The sequence below is a fragment of the Typopeltis vanoorti genome, chromosome 15 (genome assembly GCF_054136105.1).
Source record: "Typopeltis vanoorti isolate ZY-2024b chromosome 15, IOZ_Tvanoo_1.0, whole genome shotgun sequence".
NCBI classification, from domain to species: Eukaryota; Metazoa; Arthropoda; class Arachnida; order Uropygi; family Thelyphonidae; genus Typopeltis; species Typopeltis vanoorti.
Genome location: NC_143563.1, coordinates 110,556,713 through 110,580,378, shown reverse-complemented (window position 1 = coordinate 110,580,378; position 23,666 = coordinate 110,556,713). Strand labels below are relative to the sequence as shown.

Genomic DNA, 23,666 nt, shown 5'->3' with positions numbered 1-23,666 from the left:
ATTAAAATAACTACCTCAACTTTTATATATGAGTTCTAGCAGAAAAGTCGTCACATCAAAATTATTGACGAGGTTCTTAATGAAACGTGTTGGCACATTATCAGCTGCCTTAGACTATTCACTCAGTGGAACCATTGGTTGATTCCATAAAAGCCACAAGGTCAACAAAAATTGACCATCTATACCCACTGTCTGGTATTGCACCTCCTCGTATCAGAAGAACAACAACAACAACACAGAGTAGACATGAGCAGAAACAACAACTAAATGATGAATGGCATCCTTTGTATGGACATGTTGCAGTAAATAGGAGGCTAAAAACTCAAGGAAAAGTTATTCACTCAGTGGAACCGTTGGTGGATTCCATAAAAGCCACAAGGTCAACAATGTGGCAAGAACAATCTCCAGAGGCTCTGAACTTAAACGAATCTCTTCCATCCAGCTTATATCTACACTTGCAAAGGTGGAAGACATTGAATAGACTTCATTCTGGAATGGGCAGATCAAAGAAGAATATGGCCAGATGGGGCTACACAGACATGACAGCTGTTCATGTGGTAAAACACAAACCATGGATCATCTTCTGCAATACTGCTTAATAGACATTAATAATATATGTACCCGAGAAGATTTAATGCAGTGTAATGAAACAGCTTTAAAGTATATTAATCACTGGATGAGCGAAATTTGACATTTTATGTTTTTGTGTAATATTTTATGCAAGGGGCATTTTTGTCTCTTAATGTATGCTTTTAATCCATATTCTTTTAATGTCTATTTCTTTAAATGTATGCTTTTAATTGCTTATATCAGTGTTTCTTAACCTGGGTCCATGATGATGGGATAGGTGGTCTGCAGGCAGACTTAAATAAATAGATATATTTTAATTATACACACAAATTAAAATTGTTTTAAAATTATTCAAACAAATTAATTAAAATTGAATAAGTAAGTAAAAATGATTGAAATAAATGGATACTTTAAAAAACCAACAAATAGCGGCAGAATGACGAGTAATAAAAGAGGGGTGAAACTCCGACATTTAGAAACTAAATATTGTGATGTGAAAAATAAGGCAATTGAATTTTTTCTGCAATGCTTAGGAACATTGAATCATGGGAAAGATATAGTTTCGGCCATGGGTTCGATTAATAGCAAGGCACTGGAAGCATCCTGTCTCTTAAGTTTGCGCATAGTGGAAACAGGAAAACTTCATTCTATCAGGGAAGATTTATTTCTCCCAGATATAAAAGATGTGGTAAAAACTGTTTGGCAACAAGTTACTAAAGATGTTTTTGATTCCTCTTTCAAATGACACTGTCAGTCGCAGAATTAATGATATGGCAGGTGAAGTAGAATCTCAGTTAATCAAAAGAGTTAAGAAGAGCCCTTATTATGCGTTACAAATAGACGAGACTACTGATGTTACAAATGATGTGCAATTAATATGCTACGTAAGATATGCACCTGATAACAGCATTCATGACGATATTCTATTTTGTAGAAATTTGTCATCCCGAACAACTGGAGAAGAAATATTTCACACTCTCAGTTACATAAAACACAAAGGGATCTAGTGGGAAAAATGTATGGGCTTCTGTTTGGATGAAGCTCACTCCCTTACAGGCATAGTGGGTTTGTTTCTATGGTCGAGGAAGTAGCTCCGGATATGAATTGGGTACATTGTTTCATACACAGAGAAGCGTCACCAGAATTTATAACAGTACTATACAATGCTCTAAAGCTAGTTAATTTTATTAAGGCTAAAAATGACCTGTTATTTTTCAGTACTCTGCGATGAAATGGGCAGTGAATATATACAACTTTTGCTGGCTTTCCAGGGGCAACATACTAACAAGGTTATTTCAATTATGGCACGAAGTTTTATTGTTTGTAAATGAACGTAATTCTGATTTTGCACCACTCCTTGTTGATGAAGCATGGTTATCAATACTATCCTATCTTTCAGACATTTTCTCGAAATTAAATGAACTAAATCTCTCCCTTTAAGGAAATTCTTGAACTGTTCTTGATGCCTAGGACAAAATAAAGGCATTTGAGAAAAAAACTTTGTATGGACATGTTATGGATTAGTTATGTAAAAGACAATTTGCACATTTTCCAACATTGGAATCCTTTTTAGTGGAAAATGATATTTTTGTTGATTCTGAGTTTCTGGAAAGGACAAACAAATTTCAGAGTTTTGTGACCATCTCAAAACTCTGAAACAGAATTTTGAAACATATTTTCCGAATAACTTTTATAAGAAATTTCTGTGAGTTTGCGATCCATTTCAGGCTTAGTCACAAGAACAACCTTTCATTATCAAAAAAAGAACAGTTAAGCCCACTGACACTTTCAAGTGACAGTGGGCTTAAAATGCAATTCTGAAATCTTGGTTTGGCTTGATTCTGGATTTCATCTTCAGTGAGAAGTGAATTTCGCGAATTATCAGAAGAAGCATTGAAAATCATCATGCATTTTTCTGCAACCTGTCTTTGAGAAAGGATTTTCATCGCTCCTTCAAATAAAATCAAATACAGAAATCGTCTTAGTGTGTGCCAATCTTCGACTGAAGTTGACCAATATTGAGCCAGATATCTAGCAACTCTGCAAGGGCCGAGAAGCTCAACTATCTCATTAAAATTAAATAGTAACATAATTATATCGTATTATTATTGTTTAATAAAAATTAAAGCTTTGTTCAATGATGATGCACTTCTAATCGTTTACTTCCAATTACATAACTCAGTGGTCCATAGAATTGATTTTGGCATTTTTAGTTCGTAGTCCGTAGTTCGCACATGAAATAAATAAATAAAAAGCAGAAAAGTAATGAGACAAATGTTGTATAAAATCATGTATTCAATTAATTGTCTGATGCATCATGGTGGTCACCTTCAAAGTAATTCTTCCCACAAGCAACGCACTGGTTCCAATGTTCCCTCCATACAATATGGAGGGAACATTGGAACCAGACTTACAACAGGATTGTAAGTCTTCTTTTGTTCATTTATGGCTCTGTTAGGATGTTTTCTGCAGTCTCAAAATGTATCTTTCATTTTGCTCTTGAGCTGGGGGAGGGGTGACAAAAGTCAGGCAAGTACAGTGGCTATTCCAACATTGGAATGCATTTTTTGGCTAAATACTTGCGAATTGATAGGAACAGAATTGAGAAGGCACATTGTCATGATGCAAGATCCAATCATTCGCAATCTCTGGATGCACCCAGAAAATGCATCAGGAAGATGCATTTTTACAACTGATGAACTTCGATCATCTCAGGTGCAGTGCCATACTCACTCAGTGTTGTTGTTTGTGTTTAAACACTTGAATATGTGATCTAGAACCATAACCATACACCTGCTTAATTTTATTCATAGTTTTCAGTAGCACTGTTATTCAGTTAAAATTAATCGCACAATGTTGTTCAAGATTTCGCTTCTCCATTTTTTGTAATGAACACATAGACATGCTCACTAAAAGTGTAACTCAGCAGGATAAGCAGGTGCTTATCCTACTGACGAGTAACTAGTACTGACGGAAAGAACAGAAATCACTCTAACATACTATACCATCATCGGTTTGACAATGCTACCATTTGTTATTATTTTTCTGCTAGACCTCATATAAATGCTTTGGATTACAAGTTTTGTATATTTATTTTATATTTCAGACTGAATTATAATGAACCCCTCCCATGAGAAAGATAATTGTTTGCTGTGGGTGAACTGAATTAAAATCACCAACCTTGTTCAAAGACATTTCTGTACAACATTTGGCAAGGCATCATCATAAAAGCATTGCATGAATGAATGAAGAAATCGGTGGAAATTTGTAGGGTTCCGAAATTGCAAAGAAGAGAACCTGAAACATCGCATTGTGGCATCCATTCATTTTCATTACTGCTATTACATTGATTAAAATAAAAATTGCCCAGTTGTGAAGTTACTTGACGTGCAAACTTTGTTTGCTTACACTTGGATAAAAGATTAATTAAGAGATGAGTGATCAAGTTGGTGAACAGTTCTGTGTAATGCTCTATATGTTGGATAGGTTGAAGGTGTGTGGGTTACAAAGTTTAGTTGATAGGTGGAAAAGTGCTGACACGATGGAAACATATTAAAGGGGTTTTATAAAATTTTCAGAAAGAAAATTTTTCAATATATGACAAGTACATGTATCCTTCGATGTTACTGCGTATATCAAAATCACGTTAATCAAATCTAATAATCAGTGGTAAAAATTGCAATTCGTTCATGATCGATTACTGTATTAATAATTCGTTTTATATGGTACTCTTTTCCTAAAAGAGTACCATAAAAAATAAAAATGAATGCAAAGTAGATGTTTAATAAATACTTGTACCTACATTATTTACTGCAATTTTTTTATCAAAAGAAGTTATCAAGGGTCATTTGAGCAGTTTTAGTTTTTTTCTTATTGGCATAAATTCTACAATAACAAGCAAAATGACTCTCAAGGCTTCTGCAAACAAGCAATAAAACATAAAGAAAAAACACTGCAAATATAATATATGATGGTACAAATTAAGTGGATACTGAATCCAACATTATTTCATAGCCGAATATAGAAACTACAAGAGTTTCGTGCCAAATATATAGAAAATAAAAGTTTCGGTGGATGCAAGCATAAGCAACCTTATGGGCAACTCGTAGTAAAGGTGGAGTAAGCTCCAGATCACTTTCCTTAGTATTTTCCATAATGTAAAGCACATCTCCTAGAGGACATGTATGATAAATAAGCCTTTGGATCTCTATTTCAGTAATACATGATGGTTTATTTATTTTCAGGTACAATCTAGAAATTATTGAAAAAAAAGAATGTAAAAAAAAACAACTTATACTGATATCGGAGGTCACAGTATATAATTTACTGTCAAATATCACAAACCTTTACATAACATGTGTTAAACCAACAGTGTGGAATATCGCTCATAACAAAGAATGCGCAGTTACTTATGATCTCCAAGCTATACACTGAATTGCATAAGAATATTTATAATAAACATTTTGCATGTATCTGTCAGATCAGCTGCGAGCTCCAAGGGTTAAAGGCGCGTTAATCAAAACTCTTGCCGCGTATATCAAGGGATTGCCGCAATTAATTTCGCCACGTTAATCAAATCCCGCGTTAAGCAAGGGATACCTGTAGTCAGAGAACTTGGGGTCATCCGTGGAAGTTGCTCTAAGAATGTGATTAGTGAGGGTGTGCAGACTAGATTTTTTGTTTGAAGAGTGGTAAATGAGCAGAATGGATTGCTAGAATTGGTTGTGAGTGCCCTGTCATTTAAGGAGAGGTATGATAAGTTTTCAGCCTCCGTAGCTCAGTCAGTATTGACAAAGTCCTTTGGTTGGAAAGACCTGGGTTCAGTTCCCATCAGTGACATGAGAAACCTTTATCTGGTCTCTTTCAACGAAAGGTGAGTTAGCTAGTCTCATACAGAGGTATGGAGTTTATTTTTTTTTAACTGGGGAAACTTGGGTTTTCATCCCCCAGAATAGGCAAACTGGCCTCATGAACATTCATGGATTACAGTCATGAATATATTCCAGCATATGCTAGTCCCGAGCCCGGATAAAATTTGGGGGAGGGGGAAGCAATGGTGAACTACCCTGTAAAAATATCACCACGAACACTTCGTGGGCAATGCCTACAAAGTCATGTAAGATCGGAAATGACTGAAGGAAAAAACCACCACCACATGGAAAATTTGTGTTTATGAACGTTAATGTGGGTCTCCCACAATGAGATTCTCGGCTCCATGGAGATACTGGGCAATAATAATAATAATAATTATTATTATTATTATACAGGCACTTCAATGGAGTCCGAAGACTCATCGCGGGAGACACAATCTATCATAACTCTCTTTGAACCCATTAACAAAGTATTCACAACTGACTGATAACCCATTTCACTCATTCACAACTCTCCAAGCAAAAATTCTAGTCCTCACACTCCCACTAACCACACCTTTATTCAACTTCCAGGGGTGACCCCTTTTTCTCATCCCTCTACCCAAGTGTTGAAACATTTCCTCTGCATCTATCCTATAAAACCCTTTAAGCATCTTAAATGTCTCTATCATATCCACTTATTTTCTCCTATCAACCAACTTCTGCATTCCACACACCCTTAATCTATCCTCATAGGGAACATTCCACAGGTCACTCGCCTCTGAATCCTCACCACCACTTTGTCACCAAAAAAACCCATGGGACCAAACTTGAGCACAGTAATCCAGATGTGGATGTATCAAGGCCTTATAAAGAGGAATAACAACTTGTGTCTACTTGTTAATGTGTTCTTCAATAGCCAAGCAATCTTATGGGGATATCTTAGCAATATGTCCTCTAAACTTTTCTGACCACCATCATCCCTAAATCTTTAGCTTCATCTATTTCCTAGAGTCCATTGCCATCAATGTGATACATGGCTTGTAATTTATTTATCCCAAAATTCATAACTTTACATTTCTTCACATTAAACTGATCCCATTATGTTTTGTCCATACTGACATCCTATTTAAATTGTCCTGCAAGCTATCCACATTACCTTAATTAACTATTATTTTACCTAATTTTGCATCATCAGCAAACAACTGAATATTTCCTTTCAGGTATTTTCTATATCATTTATGTACAAATTAACCAGCAGTGGTCCCAGCACTGAACCTTGCAGCACACCACTAGTCACCTAGATTCTACCCTCTTATCCATTTAACTAGTGTCATATCCATCTCCATTTGTTCTAATTTACAGTTCCATGTGGCATTCTGTCAAATGCCTTTGTAAAATCATTGTGTAGCCATTTCCTTTATCCAACTCAACTGTTACCCTATTATAAAAAATTAGTAAATTACTAAAGGCATAACTGACCCTTCACTTTTACCTTCATGCTTAAGATACTGATTGGTCCATAATTTGCTACTGTAATCTTAGAACCTCCTTTATGCAAGGGGATTATTTGCCCTCTTTCAACTCCATTGGACCTGTTATATTTTCTTTCAGATTATTTTCTATATCATTTTATGGCCAAATTAACACAGCACTGGTCCTGGCACTGAACCTTGCACCACACCACTAGTCACCTGGTTTTGCCATAATAATAATCATGAAATTCCTGATATGTGTCCTGAAGGGTTGTACAGAATATTATGATAGTATTGTATGATCAGATTACATTAGTGCTAACTGTTTGTCAGCAGTTTCCTCTCCAAATTAGTCTAATTTATCAGAATACCTGTATTGTCATATTTTATATGACAATACAGGTATTGTGATATTTTTGCTCTGATATTCTGATATATTATTCCTCTATATGTGCATGTAATAAGGCACTGCTGTTATTGATTCACCTAAATCTTGATCTTCCTTTGGTTCTTTTTTCTGTCATCTGTTACACTCATGTAACATTTCTTTGAATTATCATATCTGTGGTCTCTAGTCTCTGATCAGCTGTTTTATTTCTAATTCAACTCTTGAATCTGCAGCACACATCTGCTACAGAAGAAAAAGGGAACCTATTGATATTTTTTTAATAGTTAGGTGTTTGTCTTCAGGAAATCATTGTGAGAAAGGCTGTTTAAAAGAACTAAGATAGATAGAATGAAAGAGAGAACAGTAAGTTGGTTTTGTGTGTTTGAAGCTACAAGTGAATAGATGTTGAATAGCTGGTCATGCCTTTACAAGCTTAAGAGAAGATAGAGGAATGATGATAGTCATTTCAGCAGAATAGTGCCCATTAAAATATAAATATGTCCAGTCGTATGGCACATTGGGTTCCAGACTAGCAAATCATTGCTGCATTTTTTTTTCACTTGTAAATGCATGTAATCAAGTAATAACATTTTTAAGCTGCCATATGCACCACATAACTGACATTTTCTGTTTATGCCAGAAAATGCTAGAGGTGTAGGTCAGTCCAAGAAGAGAAACTTGATTCTATCTTTCCTTGAGATCTGAGTATTATCAAAAGTAAGAAGAAGTAAAATTAAATCTTTTTTGCAAGACAGGATAATATTAAATTGTAATTTCACATGTTGTTGTTGGTGATGCAACTTTGTTGTCTGTTGTGTTAATCACACAGGTTCTTGGATGAGTTATTTCTGCTAGGGGAAAATTCTTTTCATATTAAATTTTTAAAATGCTTTCTTTTCTTCTTCTGCCTAAGACAAGTAAGCTGGCCTTAATGGTGGGGATGGGGTATTTAAAAAAAGTATGGAATATGGGGGGAAAGTATATATGTATATATTTGCACATGTCTAATTTCAAACTTTCAAGGTTAATTTATATTGAAATAATACAGTGCAGTATACTTTTAGAGTTATATAGATGTTTTTTTTTTTTTTTTTATTATTATTAAATAAAGGTATAGCAGAAGAATATAGACCTCCATTTCATGATCTAGTTCCTAATGATCCCAGCTTTGAAGATATGAAAAAAGTTGTGTGTATTGATAACCAAAGGCCCAGCATTCCTAATAGATGGTCTTCAGATCCTGTAAGCTTTCCTATAAGATATCAAATCACTTTTCAATAAAATATTTATTTTACTTGTACTTCTTTGAATCGTTTGGTACCAAGAGTCAAGTTTATAACATAATTGCTGACTTTCTAATGTTGGATAGAACTTGAGCAACAATTTGACTTTACCATATTTATCTGAATTTATATTCAACGATCTTTATTTTCTCAGGTAGTTGAACAATAAATGCTCAATATAAATACAACTGTGATATCATCATGCATGTTCATGGAATATATGCAAGACTCACAATGATCTTTACATAATTGATTGAGCCAGAACACTAACAGGGATCCCAAATAAGTGGGACACAAATAAGATAGTTCTGTTGTACAGTATTAGAATTGTGCCAAGACAGGCAGCAAATTATCTAGCTAGTACAATCATTTCTCACTTTAGTAAATTCACTCACCGTAACAAACTATCAAAAAAATCCCAACCAAAGTCCCATACTATTAATGTTATGTTAAAAGAAATTTGCTGTAGCAAATTTGCCAATGAGTCTGCTAAAGTGCGAGTCATTCTATTTCTGAAACTGTAGTAATGTCTTGGAAGGAGTTGATTAGAACCAGAATGGTAAGTCAATTACGGTATAAGAAAAAAAGGAGTACAGTAATACCACACTTCACGACAATCCACTCGTACTGCAATTTTAGCGACGATGCCTCATGAATCAACTGATGTGCAGTTTTCATAACTGTTTGTTTACAACATCGCTGCTTGCTACATGTCTGTGTTTTGGTGTTTCTTTGTGAAATATAAACTGTTTACAACTATTATTTTATTTTATTGTTGTTAATAATGTCAGATAAAATTCAAAGTAAGAGTGCTGTTGCTTCCAGTAAAAAAGAAGTTCAGTAAACCTATTACATTATGTACTAAGATTAAAATTTAGTGACAATGATGTATCAAACACTGAGATAAGCTACAATGTTATTGTGGAAATGGAAAAAACTTTTAATGATACAGATTGATGAAAAAACTGGTTGGCTATTCAGAATAACTGTTTTGTTTGTGAAAATTATTCTGAATTTTTCATTTGCATATCTGACTGTATCATATTTCTATTTCTCATGATGACACAAAACAAAAGTCATTATAGCTGCAAACTGTTTGTATTAATGTTTGCATTAATTCTATTATTATTACAATTAATAAACACAGATAATTTGGGTAATAAATGTGAATTCAGTTAATCTGATTATTTCATTATATTAGACTTAGACCTTAAGAGCTAACCATTAAGACTTCATGATTAGCTCTTAAGGTCTAATGGACTACTAAGCACATTAATCCACCTATAACTTAGTCTTCCTCTGGGTGTCTTTGCTTGTTGTGAGAGGTACTTGTTGAAGACAAGTACCTCTCTTACTTCTTAGAAACCTTCAGTATGCTTTCTCCTGGAAAAGAATCTAGGGTGCACCATGAAGTTAGGATTTTTTCTGTCCTTGCAAAAAAAAAAAAAAACTTCACCATGTGACTCTCTGGTTGAATCACTGAGTCTTCACAACATTTGGTTTCTTGTTTTTTAAACTTTCATTTGTTATTGAATAATAATTCTGTATATGAGACTCCAGTTCACCTCTGAAAGTTACTCCACATTTATTCTTTTTTAAAACTTTTGTATATTTGATATGGTATTCATTTTTATCTTGCTGAAAACTAAATGGGAATCACTTCTTATTTGAAATCCCATGTACACCCTTATCCTGAACCAAAGATCTCACTGTCAACACTGTCAGTGAGTTTCCTTACTTCTTTTTTTCTTCTCTCCATGTGACTTTGTTGGTACATGGTTTCATTAATGTCTGGCCGATGTCCTGAACAGAAATTCAGCAGGTCTTACCATTATTGTTAGTCTTTGTTGTTTTCTTGAAGTCTTCCCAAAACATTTCTTATATGTGTGGTATTCATTTTTTGCTCTGCTGTGACAGAGACTTGTCCTTTTTTCTCCCCTTTTCCTTTTTTTTTTTTTTTTAAATATTAATTCCCTTGTTTAATGACAAAAAGATTATTTTCTTCTTTCTTAGTAGAATCTGTTGCTGGACTAGGCACAAATGCTTGATTGTCTAGTTCCCAATTTTGAAATATGCCTACCATTCAAGATATCATGTTGAATTCATGATAAATGTTGATTTCTATAGCTTTCCTTTCTGTGATCACGGTTGTCTGAATGTAACATCCTATAGTTATTATTGAGCAGAACCTCATCTATTTTAATCTTCTTACACTTACTAACAACATTTATGATCACATGGTACATGTGTGATTCTTTTGCTGCTTTCACTTCTTTTTTGGTGATTTTTTGCATTGTTGGTGCCTGTCTTCACTTCAGCTAAGGGTAAATTTAGTCTACTTGCTGAGTTTACACTGTATATCCTAATTCCCATACATAAATAGCAGTGGCGTGTTTAACTTGGTATTCAATTTCCCAGTAAGCATGATATTTCATCACATTGTATGATCATTTTTGTTTTGTGTTTAATCTAGTACAGAATACAGTTTGGTCATTTAAATCCTATTCTGCCAACCCAAGCCTATCTCTATTCATTTATTATCTAGGTGGATACCTCACAACATGATAGGATGTTGGGTCAAAAGTTCTGGTCAGTTCTAGTTCTCTGCATTCCTTACAGCTATAATCAAATTTCCTAGTTTTATTGTGTTGACTCTTAACCAATCCATATCCTGAATTGTTTATTTATTAATTGCCTCTTTATGCTTTCCTTGTATTTTATTTATTCCTATATAATATTTTTTACATATTTATTTTACTTGCATGTTATTTAAATCTTTGAAATTGTACAGTATAGTCTCAGTAATCCATCTTCCAGTAAAAATGAAATCAACCAACTTTGTGGATATTTTCTACCACAGTTGCAACCTGTTACTTCATTTAATAATTTTTCAAAGCAGTTATTCTAGACATCCTTTATTTTCAGTTTTTATATCACATTTATGATCTTCAGCCCAATTTGTATGCTTTCTTCACCCTTCTAAGCCTTCTTATTAGTCCGCAAAACATTTTCCTACTTTCATGATATTTATCATCTATATTATTATTATTATTGTCATCATCAGGGGTCATACATCACCTACATCAGTTGTCATATCTTTTCTTAAGCTCATTCACACTAGATGCACTATCACTTATCACTCCAACAGGTAAAACTGTTCCATTCACTCACTGCTTCTGTGAAAGAAAAATTTAGTGCTTTCACTTTTTTTAACCATACACAAATGCAGCTTCCATTGAGATACCCCTAGTCTGCTCCCCACCTTCCATATAATGAAAATTTTCATCAACTGATATCCTGTATTCTTTCAGAAGTTTATAGGTTTCGTCATATCACCTCTCTTTCTGCTGTTTACCAATGTGTCTGCATTCTGTGTGTCCTCAATCTTTCATTTTAATCTACATTCCACAGTCCCTATACTAACTCAGGAGACCAAATCTTTTCACAGTACAAGTGTGGTAACATCAAGGCCTTGTAATGACTTTCTTATCCTTAAATACCAGTGTTCATTTCAACATTGTAATTATCCTCTGAGTTGGATATGTAATTTTTGCTCTGTGGTCTTTGAATTTCAATTTCTTATCCAACATTAAGATCCTTAGACTCATCCATTTCCTCCAGGCATAATTCCACTAATATAATATGCTGTTAGAAATCTCACCATGCCCAAGTGCATAGCTTGACAATTACTAACATTGAGCTAACAGTTATTTTCATTTGTCCAGATCAGATGTGGTGGTAGTACTGTGTGCTTTGTTGCATACACTAGGTTGATAGATTCTAGCAAAGCGAGCACTTGTAGGGATGACAAGAATAATTTGTTATAGTGAATGGCCTGTAGATTGGTGTGTGGCTATAAAGATTTGTTGGAAATTTGTTTTTTTCGTATGAGAAAGTTTGTTATAATGACAATTGTCATGGTGAGAGTTGACTATATCAGTAACAAGCAACATGTAAATGTAAGAAAGAGGCTTATTGATAACTTAAAATTATCTTAAAATACAACTGCTATTTCAGACTGTGAATATTTATATTTCACATTCTATCATTAATTAATTTACAATAGACAAAATTGAAAAGATAGAACACCAATGAATTTCACTTTTGTGGCAAGAAGTCAGGAGCTATAGATTGAATCTACCTACTTGAGATATGACATAATGTTGTTAAAAATTATATACATATATTAAGGATACCAAGTAATTTTATAAACTTGGTTTTTTTTTTTTTTTTTTTTTTTTTTTTTTTTTTTTGCTCCTTCTCCCAAGTAAGCAAAACAGTTAAGTTTGCACCTGAATGTAGTTCAAGTCTAAAGGTAGTGCAATACCAGGGCAACTCATTGTAAAGGTGGGTAAAGCTCTGATCACTATTCTTAGTATTTCCCATAATGTAAAACACATCTCACTAAGAGATGTATACTGTTATACATTATGGGTGGGAGGGGGGGGTCACTACCCAGACCAGTTTCAACCTTTTTTGAGGTCTCCTCAGTGAGTAGCTAGACCCTGAAATACCAAGGTTTTTAGTAATACAGAGCCTTATCAACTTTACCTATACAAGTTGATACAAGGTGCTTTTACTTTGAATAAGAAACTCTGGATGAGATAAAGATGTGAAAAGTTTTTTACCTTGGGGACAATATATATTAAGAATACCAAGTAATTTTATAAACTTGGTTTTTTTTTTAACTCCTTCTCCCAAGTAAGCAAAACAGTTAAGTTTGGGCCTGAACGTAATTCAAGTCTAAAGGTAGCATATATGTTATCCCCAAGATAAAAAAACTTTTCACATCTTTATCTCATCCAGAGTTTCTTATTCAAGGTAAAAGCAACTTGTATAGGTAAAGTTGATAAGGCTCTGTATTACTAAAAACCTTGGTATTTCAGGGTCTAGCTACTCACTGAGGAGACCTCAAAAAAGGTTGAAACCGGTCTGGGTAGTGACCCCCCCCCCCCACACACACACACCCATAATGTATAACAGTATACATCTCTTAGTGAGATGTGTTTTACATTATGGGAAATACTAAGAATAGTGATCAGAACTTTACCCACCTTTACAACGAGTTGTCCTGGTGTTGCACTACCTTTAGACTGGAACTATGTTCAGGCACAAACTTAACTGTTTTGCTTACTTGGGAGAAGGAGTATATAAAAAAAAAAATTTATAAAATTACTTGGTATCCTTAATATATATTTATACCCAAGGTAAAAAACTTTTCACATATATATATATACACACATTTATATATAAATGTGTACACGGTAAATGAAAATTAGAATCTTCCCATTCAAAAGAAAAAGTAAGGAGGGACATTTGTCTGTGGACTAGGCATGCATCTGATCACAGGATTCTGTGTTCCATTTGACTTCTTGCTGAGTGAGACTAAACTTAACAAGATTTTTGATAGCTCGTGTAATGTTGATATTCCTCTTCAGAATACAAAAGATGACATTTCATAAGGCACTTGGTAAATAGAGACAACTTATACTTGCAAAGAAATAATTATTAACACTAGACCTTCATGGAGTCATCCAGCGTATCTGCATATACCACACTGTCATATAATACATTTCACTCACCAATCACTCTCCATACAAAGAATCGCTCCTTATGCCCTTGATCATCCCCCCCCCCCCATCACCACCACCTTATACCGTTTCCAGGAATGTTTGCTTGGTCTACCTCTTTCTCTCATTCTTTTGAAAACTTCTTCCTCATTAACTTGCTAACAACTCGTCATCATCAGATTCCTGATATGTACCCTCAGGAGGGGGGAGGATGGATATTATGATAATACTACATGAAAAAGTTATACTATTACTAACTTCTGATCAACAGTTTTCCCCAAAATTAATCTATTATTTGTCAAGACTCCAACATTATCAGAACTTATATTTCTGTCTTCTAAGGCACATTTTACTGTATCAATCCATCTATACCCTCTGTCCAAAAAGAAACCAAACTTTTCAAAAATAGAAGAAACTAGTGTCGCCACCTGTTGTATTTTTTTTTTTTTTTGTCGAAAGCTGGAACCTTTATTAGTGTTGTGTCAACTGTTTATGACATTTATTTGATTAGAAGCTGAGTTATAGTGACAGTGTGTTTTGACGAATGGTCGGAAAATGAGTTTCGAACAGAGAGCTGTGATTGGCTTTTGTGTTAAACTTGGTAAAGATTTTACCGAAACGCATACGGTGATGAAATGCTTATCCTGTACTCAAGTTTATGAGTGGTTTAAGCAATTTCAAAGTCGTCATGAGATGCTTGAGGATGATGAAAAGCCAGGCCATCCAAAAACTGGACCGAGCGAAGTTAACATCTAAAAAGTGCTTGATGTCATCAAATCCCGAAATCATCCGTGAGATTGATTGAAGATGAATTGGGGATTCCAAAATCAACTGTGCACAACATTTTGACCAAGAGTTTGGTCCTTCGTAAATTGAATTCTCGATTTGTTCCCTCACAAGTTGACCGGCGACCAAAAAATGTATCGAATTGAACACTTCAAGGACCTCGTTAAAATCGCTCGTGAGGACTAAATCTTCCTTGAAACGATCGTTACAAAAGTGGTGTTTTGAGTATGAGCCCGAAACAAAGCACAGAGTGCTGAGTGGAGACCACCAGAAGAGGGGCATCCAAAAAAAAGTCGCTTGGAGAAGTAAAATGTAAAGACAATGCTGATTTATTTCTACAATTCCGAGGGTATTATCCACAAAAAATTCGATCCGCCTGGCCAAACGGTCAATGGTGAGTTTTATCTTGAAGTTTTGAAGCGATTGATAGCAAGAATTCGTTGCGTACGTCATGAATATCATTATGCAGGCAGCTGGTCACTTTTGCACAATAATGCACCATCTCATCGTTCGAACATTGTGAGACAGTTTTTGAGCAAAAACCAAGTTTGTGTGTTGGATCACTCGCTGTATTCACCTGATTTAGCACCTTGTGACTTCTTTCTCTTCCCCCGACTTCATTTGCCAATGAAAGGAAAGCGATACAACACCATTGAAAACATTCAAGCAACAGTATCCCAAAAACCGATATAAAAAACTCATTTAATGAATTAATTGACTATGCCAAACGCTATATCAAAGCTGAGGGAGAGTATATTGATGGAAATATATTATTTGAATAATTATAATTGACCTGTCTTTTATTTTCTATCAAAAGTTCAGTTTCTTTTTGGACAGATGGTGTATATCTTGGTCTTCCTCTGGATTTTTTTCCTCCCAGAAAACCTAGTTTTGCTAATCTTTCCTCTCCCATTCTGTTTAAGTGACCACACCATCTGAGATTAGCTCTGCTAACACATTCAGGAATTTCCCATTGCTAACAATGGCAAGCTCTTTCCTAATATCTTCATTTTATTTTTAACAAATATACTTGCATGAATCTTACCAGGAACACTCAGTAGGGAAATACTTCTGTAATTCTCACATTATTTTATTTCCCTTTTTATAGATTGGTACTATCAAGAACTCTACTCCAGTCATCTGGAATTCGACACTATGATCCTGCCTTTTGAATTATGCAGTGAAGCCACTGTAAAACTTTTATACCTCCACATTTGAGCATTTCTGGTCAAATTTCATCTACTTCAAGTACGGATATGTATTTCTGACTGCATTCTTGTTCAGAGTTTTCTACCACTGTGCTGACACTGCTTGCTTCATTTAGTAATCTTTCAAAGTAATTATCCCATAAATCCAATATATCTTTTTCTTCAGTTTCATGACACCTATATCATCTCTGATTCCTTTTACAGTACTCTTTCCTCCATTTCTAAGCTTTTTTGATAGATTCCAGAATATTTTGCCACCTTCCTAATATTTATTTTCTATATTCTTACCAAAATCTCCCCATTGCTTTTGTTTACTTTCTTACATTTTTCTTTGAATTTTCTAAAAGCACAAGTAACTTACTTGCCAGAAAGTTTTGCTATGCTTTCTTCTTTTCCTTGACTATGGTAGACTCCCTGAGTCTTCCGTGAATTCTAAATTTTCTAAACCTCACCTCATGCCTTTCTGGCTGAATCTCTAAAGTTTAGTTCTTGTTTTCAAACTTTCATATTTTTCTTGAATGATGTTTGTGTATTTGAGTTTACAGTTCACCTCTGAAAGCTGGTTAATTTTAATTTGTTTTAAAACATTCTTACACACACTCTTCTTTTCAGTATGAAATTCAATTCTATCCTGCTCGAATCTTCAATACATCAATTAATTGTAAGCACACTTATGAGTTAACTTATTTACGTTAGCGGAACACATTAATAAAGATTCTCCAACGATTTAACTGAACTACTGTTAATCGCGCTTCACTACTCTAAAAAAAGCACATCAATAAGGCACTGAATTCTCCTCAAACTAGTTAATTTCAATATAATTCTTCTCAGGGCAACATAGAATTAAGACGTAATCCTAGACTAACTGGAACTAATCAGAATTTTCCATTGAATGTCCAGTTCTTTATTTATCCGGTTACGGCATTAATTTTCCTTTACAACACAGCTGACTTCACTTGCAGCTAAGTATATGATTCACTATGTTTTGGCTCACTTCTAAACACTATTCTCATGAATTTCTGCCCTAGAGAACTTATAATTTTCTTCTACTTCCTTTGCTTGTATCCTACCTTCCTTCAGGCTCCGCAAAACTCTTTCTTTTTTTTTCTATAAAATTCTTATTTATATTTTTTTTTCCTTTCAGTCCGAAGGTCACGCTCTCTTCGACTCGTGCTTGTTTACTTCATGCGTCTCCATGACAACAAATGAACGCAAACATTTCGCTAATGTAATATAATGCTCTACTACTACATGAGTGATTACATAATGTTAAATTTTCACAATTAAGAATAAATAGAATATTTGAGCTACTTAATCAGCTTTTTCATTACGTACACAATTAATTATAATAATACCTTTAGTTACATTATATATATATTTTAGTTATCATAAATTCTACACATATTATTGCCTAATAAATTAATAGTAGGTTAAGTTTAGAATAAATAATTAAATAGTAATCCTTAATTAAGGAATAATAAATAATTTTTATACAAATCATGATTAAAATATAATAAGCAATGTTAAATGTGAATGAAAAAAAATAAATTACACAACATAGTTTCATTCACAATTTAACAGTAATAACTAGTACATGTCCTGAACAGAAATTCAGCAGTTACTTACCATTATTATTTTCTTTGCTCTTTTCTCTAGATTTTCCCCAAACATTTCTGTATGTCTGATAATCATTTCCTACTCTTCTGTTTTAATCCAACAAGGATCAACTATTTCTTTTTTAATGCCTCTTCTCTAATACCTCAGAAAAAAAAAATTTCCTCGTTCTTCCACTTCTTCTTCTTCCAGTGAATCTTAAGTGGAACCATGCTCACAAATTAGTCTTATTCATGTTTTCATATGTTAATGTTTGCTTCCTGGTGCAGGACACTAGAGTGTACATAGGATTTGAAATTAGAAGTGATCACCATTTAGTCTTGAGCAGAATAAAATTGAATTTCATACTGAAAAGAAGAACATGTAAGTTTTAAAGCGAATAAAAGTTGAGCGGTTCTCAACTTTAGTCTACAGATGTGAACTGTAGACTAAAGTACACAAACATTATTCAAAAAAAAAATGAAAGAGTTTGGGAACAGTAACCAAACCTGGGAGATTCAGTGTCAAGCCCTGAAGAAAACACTGATTGACTTAGCCAGAGAGGCATGTAGTGAGGTTGTCTGCAAGGACAGAAAAATCAGAACTCTATGGTTGGACCCAGGAAGGTAAAGAGGCAGTGAAGGAAAAGAAGAAAGCATATCAAAAGTTCATGGCAAATAAGTCAGCTTGTGCTCTTAGAGAATACAGAGACAAATGTAAGAAAGCTAAACATTGTAAAACTAACTAAACAAAATTCATGGGAAGACTTTGGTAAGAACATAGAAAATAAATATCAAGAAGGTGGCAAGATATTCTGGAGGTTGTTGAAGAAGCACAGAAATAGAGGAAAGAGTGTAAAAAGAATTAGAGATGATAAAGGTGACATGAAAACAGGAGAAAAAGATATCCTTGAAGTATGGAGTAATTACTTTGAAAAACTGCTAAATGAAACAAGCAGTGATGACAGCACAGTGGTAAAAAACACTGACCAGGCATGCAGTCAGGAATGCATATCCATACTTGAAGTAGAAAAAGCCATAAAGCCTGAAATGTGGAAAGGCAGTTGGAGTAAATGATATTCGACCAGAAATGCACAAGTATGGAGATATAAAAGTCTTACAGTAGCTGCACTGTATAGTTCAGAAGGCCTGGACAGAGGGACAAATTCCAGATGATTGGAGTAGAGTTCTCATAGTACCCATATATAAAAAGGGAAATAAAACTGAATGTGAGAATTGTTGAGGTATTACTCTACTGAGTGTTCCTGGTAAATAAAATAAATTCCATGGGATGATACAGCGTTCCCCTTTTTTTTTTTTCACGGGAGTTCACGGTACCATCTAGTGTCTCCCCCCCCCCATTTTATCCGGGCTTCAGAACCGGCATAGGCTGATGAATCAGACCTAGTGTTCCTGGTAAGATTTATGAAAGTATACTTGGAAACGGTTGAGAAGGATTGTGGAAGAGAAGCTTGGTGAAAAATGAGCTAGATTCAGGCCAAATAGGGAGCGTCGGGATCAGATTTTCACATGACAACAAATAGTTGAGAAGTCATTGGAATATAACAAAGATCTGCATTTAAGTTTTGTAGATCTGGAAAACACATATGGCAAGGTGCCAGGAGAGAAGCTATTCAAAAGTCTGCAGTTGCATGGTATTAGTGGGGCATTATATCGGGCAATACTTAGTCTTTATTTGAGTTGTAAGTCAGCAGTTAGAATTGAAGGAATTACGAGAAGATGGTTTAATGTTAAATCTGGTGTCAGACAAGGATGTACATTATCCCCTCTGTTATTCATTATCTACATGGATCACATTATGAAGGAAAGTGGTATTAAACATGATATCAAAATTGGAGGTGTTAATATCAGCTCTTTGCTTTATACATATGATGTTATACTTCTAAATAAATCCACTACAAGTCTGCAAGATTCACTGACTAAATTGAATAACTGTTGTAATAGATATGGTATGAAGGTTAGCAATAACAAAGACAATAAAAATAAGCAGAAGCATTGAAAATATCAACTGCATTGTGAATGGAGAACCTATAGAACAAGTAAAACATTTCAGCTACTTAGGCATGATTTTTAGTGAAGATGGTAAATTAAATATGGAAATAGCAAAGCTGGTATGGTAGGAAGTCAACTGAATAAATTTATATGGAATAAGAGAGAAATTAGTCAAAACATTAAATTAGCTGTGTACAAGACAGTGTTCAAACCAATTTTAACTTATGTTCTGAGAGCTGGGTTAGAAGTAAAACACTTGACCAAAGACTGGAAACCGCAGATATGAGAAGTCTGAAAAAGATTAGGGGCTTGAACAGATGGCATCAGTGGCAATATCATATTAATATTATGGCTTTTAAGATGTCATTAAAAGAGTTTTTTTAGGGGGAAGGGGCAACAAAATATGCTATTGCACGTAGCGACAAAATTCCTAGGGCCGGCCCTGTACATCACATTGCCTTACCTTGCGCAAACATGCTAATCCTTTATCCATGTGTAAATAAACAAAGCTTTTGCATGAAGTATCTTGATGACATGGCCAGGATATTTTAATAATAAGGTGATACGTCATTTTACTATTTGTATACGAAAAAAGATATGATTTCTGCATTGATGCAGTATCTTCCTAAGTCTAGCTCCCAACGATGAAACCTCAACGAACAATACCAGTCTGGGTAGTAATCTTTCTCATAATTCATAGCATTTATCCAAAAGAGTGTGCTATGAATTATGGGATACTAGCAGGTAATATGAAGTCACCCAGCCTCTGTATACAAATGAAGATACTTCACATATGAACTTAGTTTGCTTACACATAGGTAAAAGGTTAAACAAGAATATAATTTGTCTAGTATAATTTACTTTGTAACTAAGCGTAAAAAAAAAAAAAAAAATTTCTACTGTATGCATTTGTTGGATTAATTTTTGAATTGCCTGTTATAAAAATAGCCTATGTATTAAAAATTGAATGTTGTTCTAGTTGATGCATATATATATATATATATTCATATATATATATATCAGGATAAATTTATTTTTGCAGAAAATAGTTTTTTTTTTTTTTTTTTCAAATCACTACATTTTTTAAATTTTATTTTCAGACATTAACATCAGTAACAAAAGTTATGAAAGAATGTTGGCATCAAAATCCATCTGCCCGTCTTACATCATTAAGAGTAAAGAAGACTTTACTGAAAATAGCTTCAGCTAATCCTGAAATCCACTTGGATACCTAGTACATGTATATACTGTTATAGATCTCTAAGTTAGAATCTGCATCGGTTAGTGAGATCAGATGATAGTGCCTTGTTTGTGATTAAAGTACTTTATAAATAAGCCAAGTTCAAGAAGGGGGGGGGGCATCATTCAAAAACTAAGATACTCATCCATCATTCATCCAAAGGAGTATTGCATTTATTTAGAAAGTGAATATTTACCCACTTGTTAGCTGCAGATTGAATAAAATGTGAGAATAGAAATATAATAAAATTGCATAAAAAAGGGTTAAAAAAATTAAATTATTTTATATTTTTTCATATGCTGCAATTTTAGATACAGCTAGTTGATCTTCAAATAAACCTGGATTGATCTTCAAGATCCATACGTATGTTCATTATTTAGTACATTTGAAGTAATATAATCCTGTGATGACAAATGGGATTTGAAATGGTAACAATTTCTAATTGTTTTCTGAACTTAAAGATAAATGTGCAAGAAAACTTTGTTTTTACTGGAAAAACCTGAAGTGTACTGCACTGAGTGATTTTAGACTAGAAGTTCTCATAATGAATAGCATCATTTTTGTTGAATGATACATCGGTAATTATAACCAAAGAAAATTGCTGAACATTAAAAGAGATGGTATTGTTCAATTGTTAGCATCCATAGACAATGACAACAATTTTTCTATAGTGCATTTATATTTGAATGTGTTTTGAAAAAAATAGCCATTTTTGTATATTTATGCTGGATGTCGCGTCATACATAAGATTAGATGAATAAAATATGCCAAGAAACTCAATTTGAACAGTTTCTGAAATATTTTAAAAAAATCACTATTTATATGTAAATTCTCCTATTAATTATTTCATTTTCATTGAACTTTATTGTCTATTATAGTTTAATTTATACTGAAAATTGCTCATCTTTTTATATTTTTAGCAGTGCTACTTCAGAAACATCTCAGAAAGTTTGTCGACTATTGTACATGATGGTTGTATCAGTTATTTTAAAAGAATAATTGGTTTTATTTATTAATTTTTACATAAAGTATTTATCCCACACTCAAGAGGTAAAAGAACCTATAGTACATCAGTGACATGTGTAAATTGCATATAAGGGTTGGGAAAGAAGAAACCTATTGATGTTCTTCTTGTTGGGAAACACATTATGAGGAAGGCTGTTCCAGAGAACAGGCAGATGGAATAAATGAGGAAGAGGAGAAGCAGGTTTAATGAATATGGAGTTGTATTGTCGAGGGATGTTGGACTGCTGCTGCTTATTTTCATAGACCTAACAACAAGTGAGAAATGATGTTTGCCAGTTCACTGGAGTAGTGACCATGGAAGTACTTGTGGAAGAGACAGAGCTGAAACACTGCATCTGTGAGATAGAGATCGAAGTGAGCCTGTGAGGGAGGGATCATTTATAAGCTGGATTGCTCTCCTCTGGACAGCATCAAGAATTTTAAAGGCGTTTTAGGTGCACCAGCTCAAATGAGTGAACAATATTCTAAGGATATCAGTATGGCCATGTATGGCCTCACCCCTTAGACACCTTCCTATCCCATTTGCACAGCCAACATCCAAGGATCCAATTCTCAACAGAAATTTGAGATCTGTATAGGGTGGTTAATAGCTGGATATGTGGGTGTGAAATTGCTTCTTGAGTGGAAAAGAATGCTTAGTGTTTTAGAAGCTGAGGAAGTTATTGATGCTTTGTGTTTGTGCCAAGAGAGGTTGGAGATAAATATCGGTTCAAGGAGAGAGAGTTCATCCCATCTCTATTTGTTTGGCAAAGAAAATTTTACAAACAAATAGAGGGAACGCCCATGTGCTTCCCCCAATCCAGCTAACTTTTTCATGGAGACATTTGAAAACAATGCCCTTAATTTTTCCATACTTAGACCCACAATATGGCCACATAGCCCTCACACCTTAGACACTTTCTTATCCCATTTGCACAGTCAACATCCAAGGATCCAATTCTCAACAGAAATAGAACGTAACAACAGTCTACCCTTCTTAGACACTGGTTACAAGACAACAAAATAGATAATGGATCTCTGAGCTTCGCTGCCTACAGAAAACTCACACGCACAGGTAAATACATCCATCAACAGTCAGCCTCCCAACAGTACGGAACTATAAAAACCTTAGTCCACCAGGCAAAATTAATTAGCTCTGATAACATAGCACTCACCCATATAACATTTTTTTTGGCCAATAGCTACACCTCCCATGATATAAAAAGAATTCTATCACCATGTATCCATGCATCCCCTCCCTTTCCAAATATAGATTACAGCAAATCCATCATTGGTTCAAGGAAAGATAGTTCATCCTATCTCTATTTGTTTGGCAAAGAAAATTTTACAAACAAATAGAGGGAATGCCCATGTGCTTTTCCCCCACCCCACTCAGAGCTAGCTTTTTCATGGAGACATTTGAAAAGAATGTCCTTCCATATTTAGGGCATCTCAGAAAAGGTGGTTAAGATCTTAAAAAAAGCACAGTCTAGTGACCACTTATAAACTGCACAGAAAGCCAGCAACCTTCATCTGTTCTCCCAGAAACCAGCTACAGCTACTGGATTTACATGGAGTATACTAGGTACCCTGCAGCTGCAACCATTCATACTATGGCCAGCCAGACCCACAAGACAGCCAATATCTGTATATCAGAGCACCAGGACTACATCTGTTTCCACCACT

At 34.4% G+C, this 23,666-nt stretch overlaps 1 protein-coding gene across 2 annotated transcripts in view; it reads left to right on the top strand.

Annotated features, from left to right (window-relative positions):
- The window catches only part of LOC150099077 (activin receptor type-1-like), a 201,119-nt gene extending 179,364 nt beyond the window's left edge, over positions 1-21,755 (top strand). For both annotated transcript variants that reach the window (XM_090404904.1, XM_090404905.1), the window contains exons 8-9: positions 8,395-8,525; positions 20,836-21,755. In XM_090404904.1, the coding sequence (XP_090261030.1) occupies positions 8,395-8,525; positions 20,836-20,970 (266 nt within the window). In that variant the 3' untranslated portion in view covers positions 20,971-21,755. The remainder of the gene's footprint in view (positions 1-8,394; positions 8,526-20,835) is intronic.
- Positions 21,756-23,666: the final 1,911 nt, after the last annotated feature.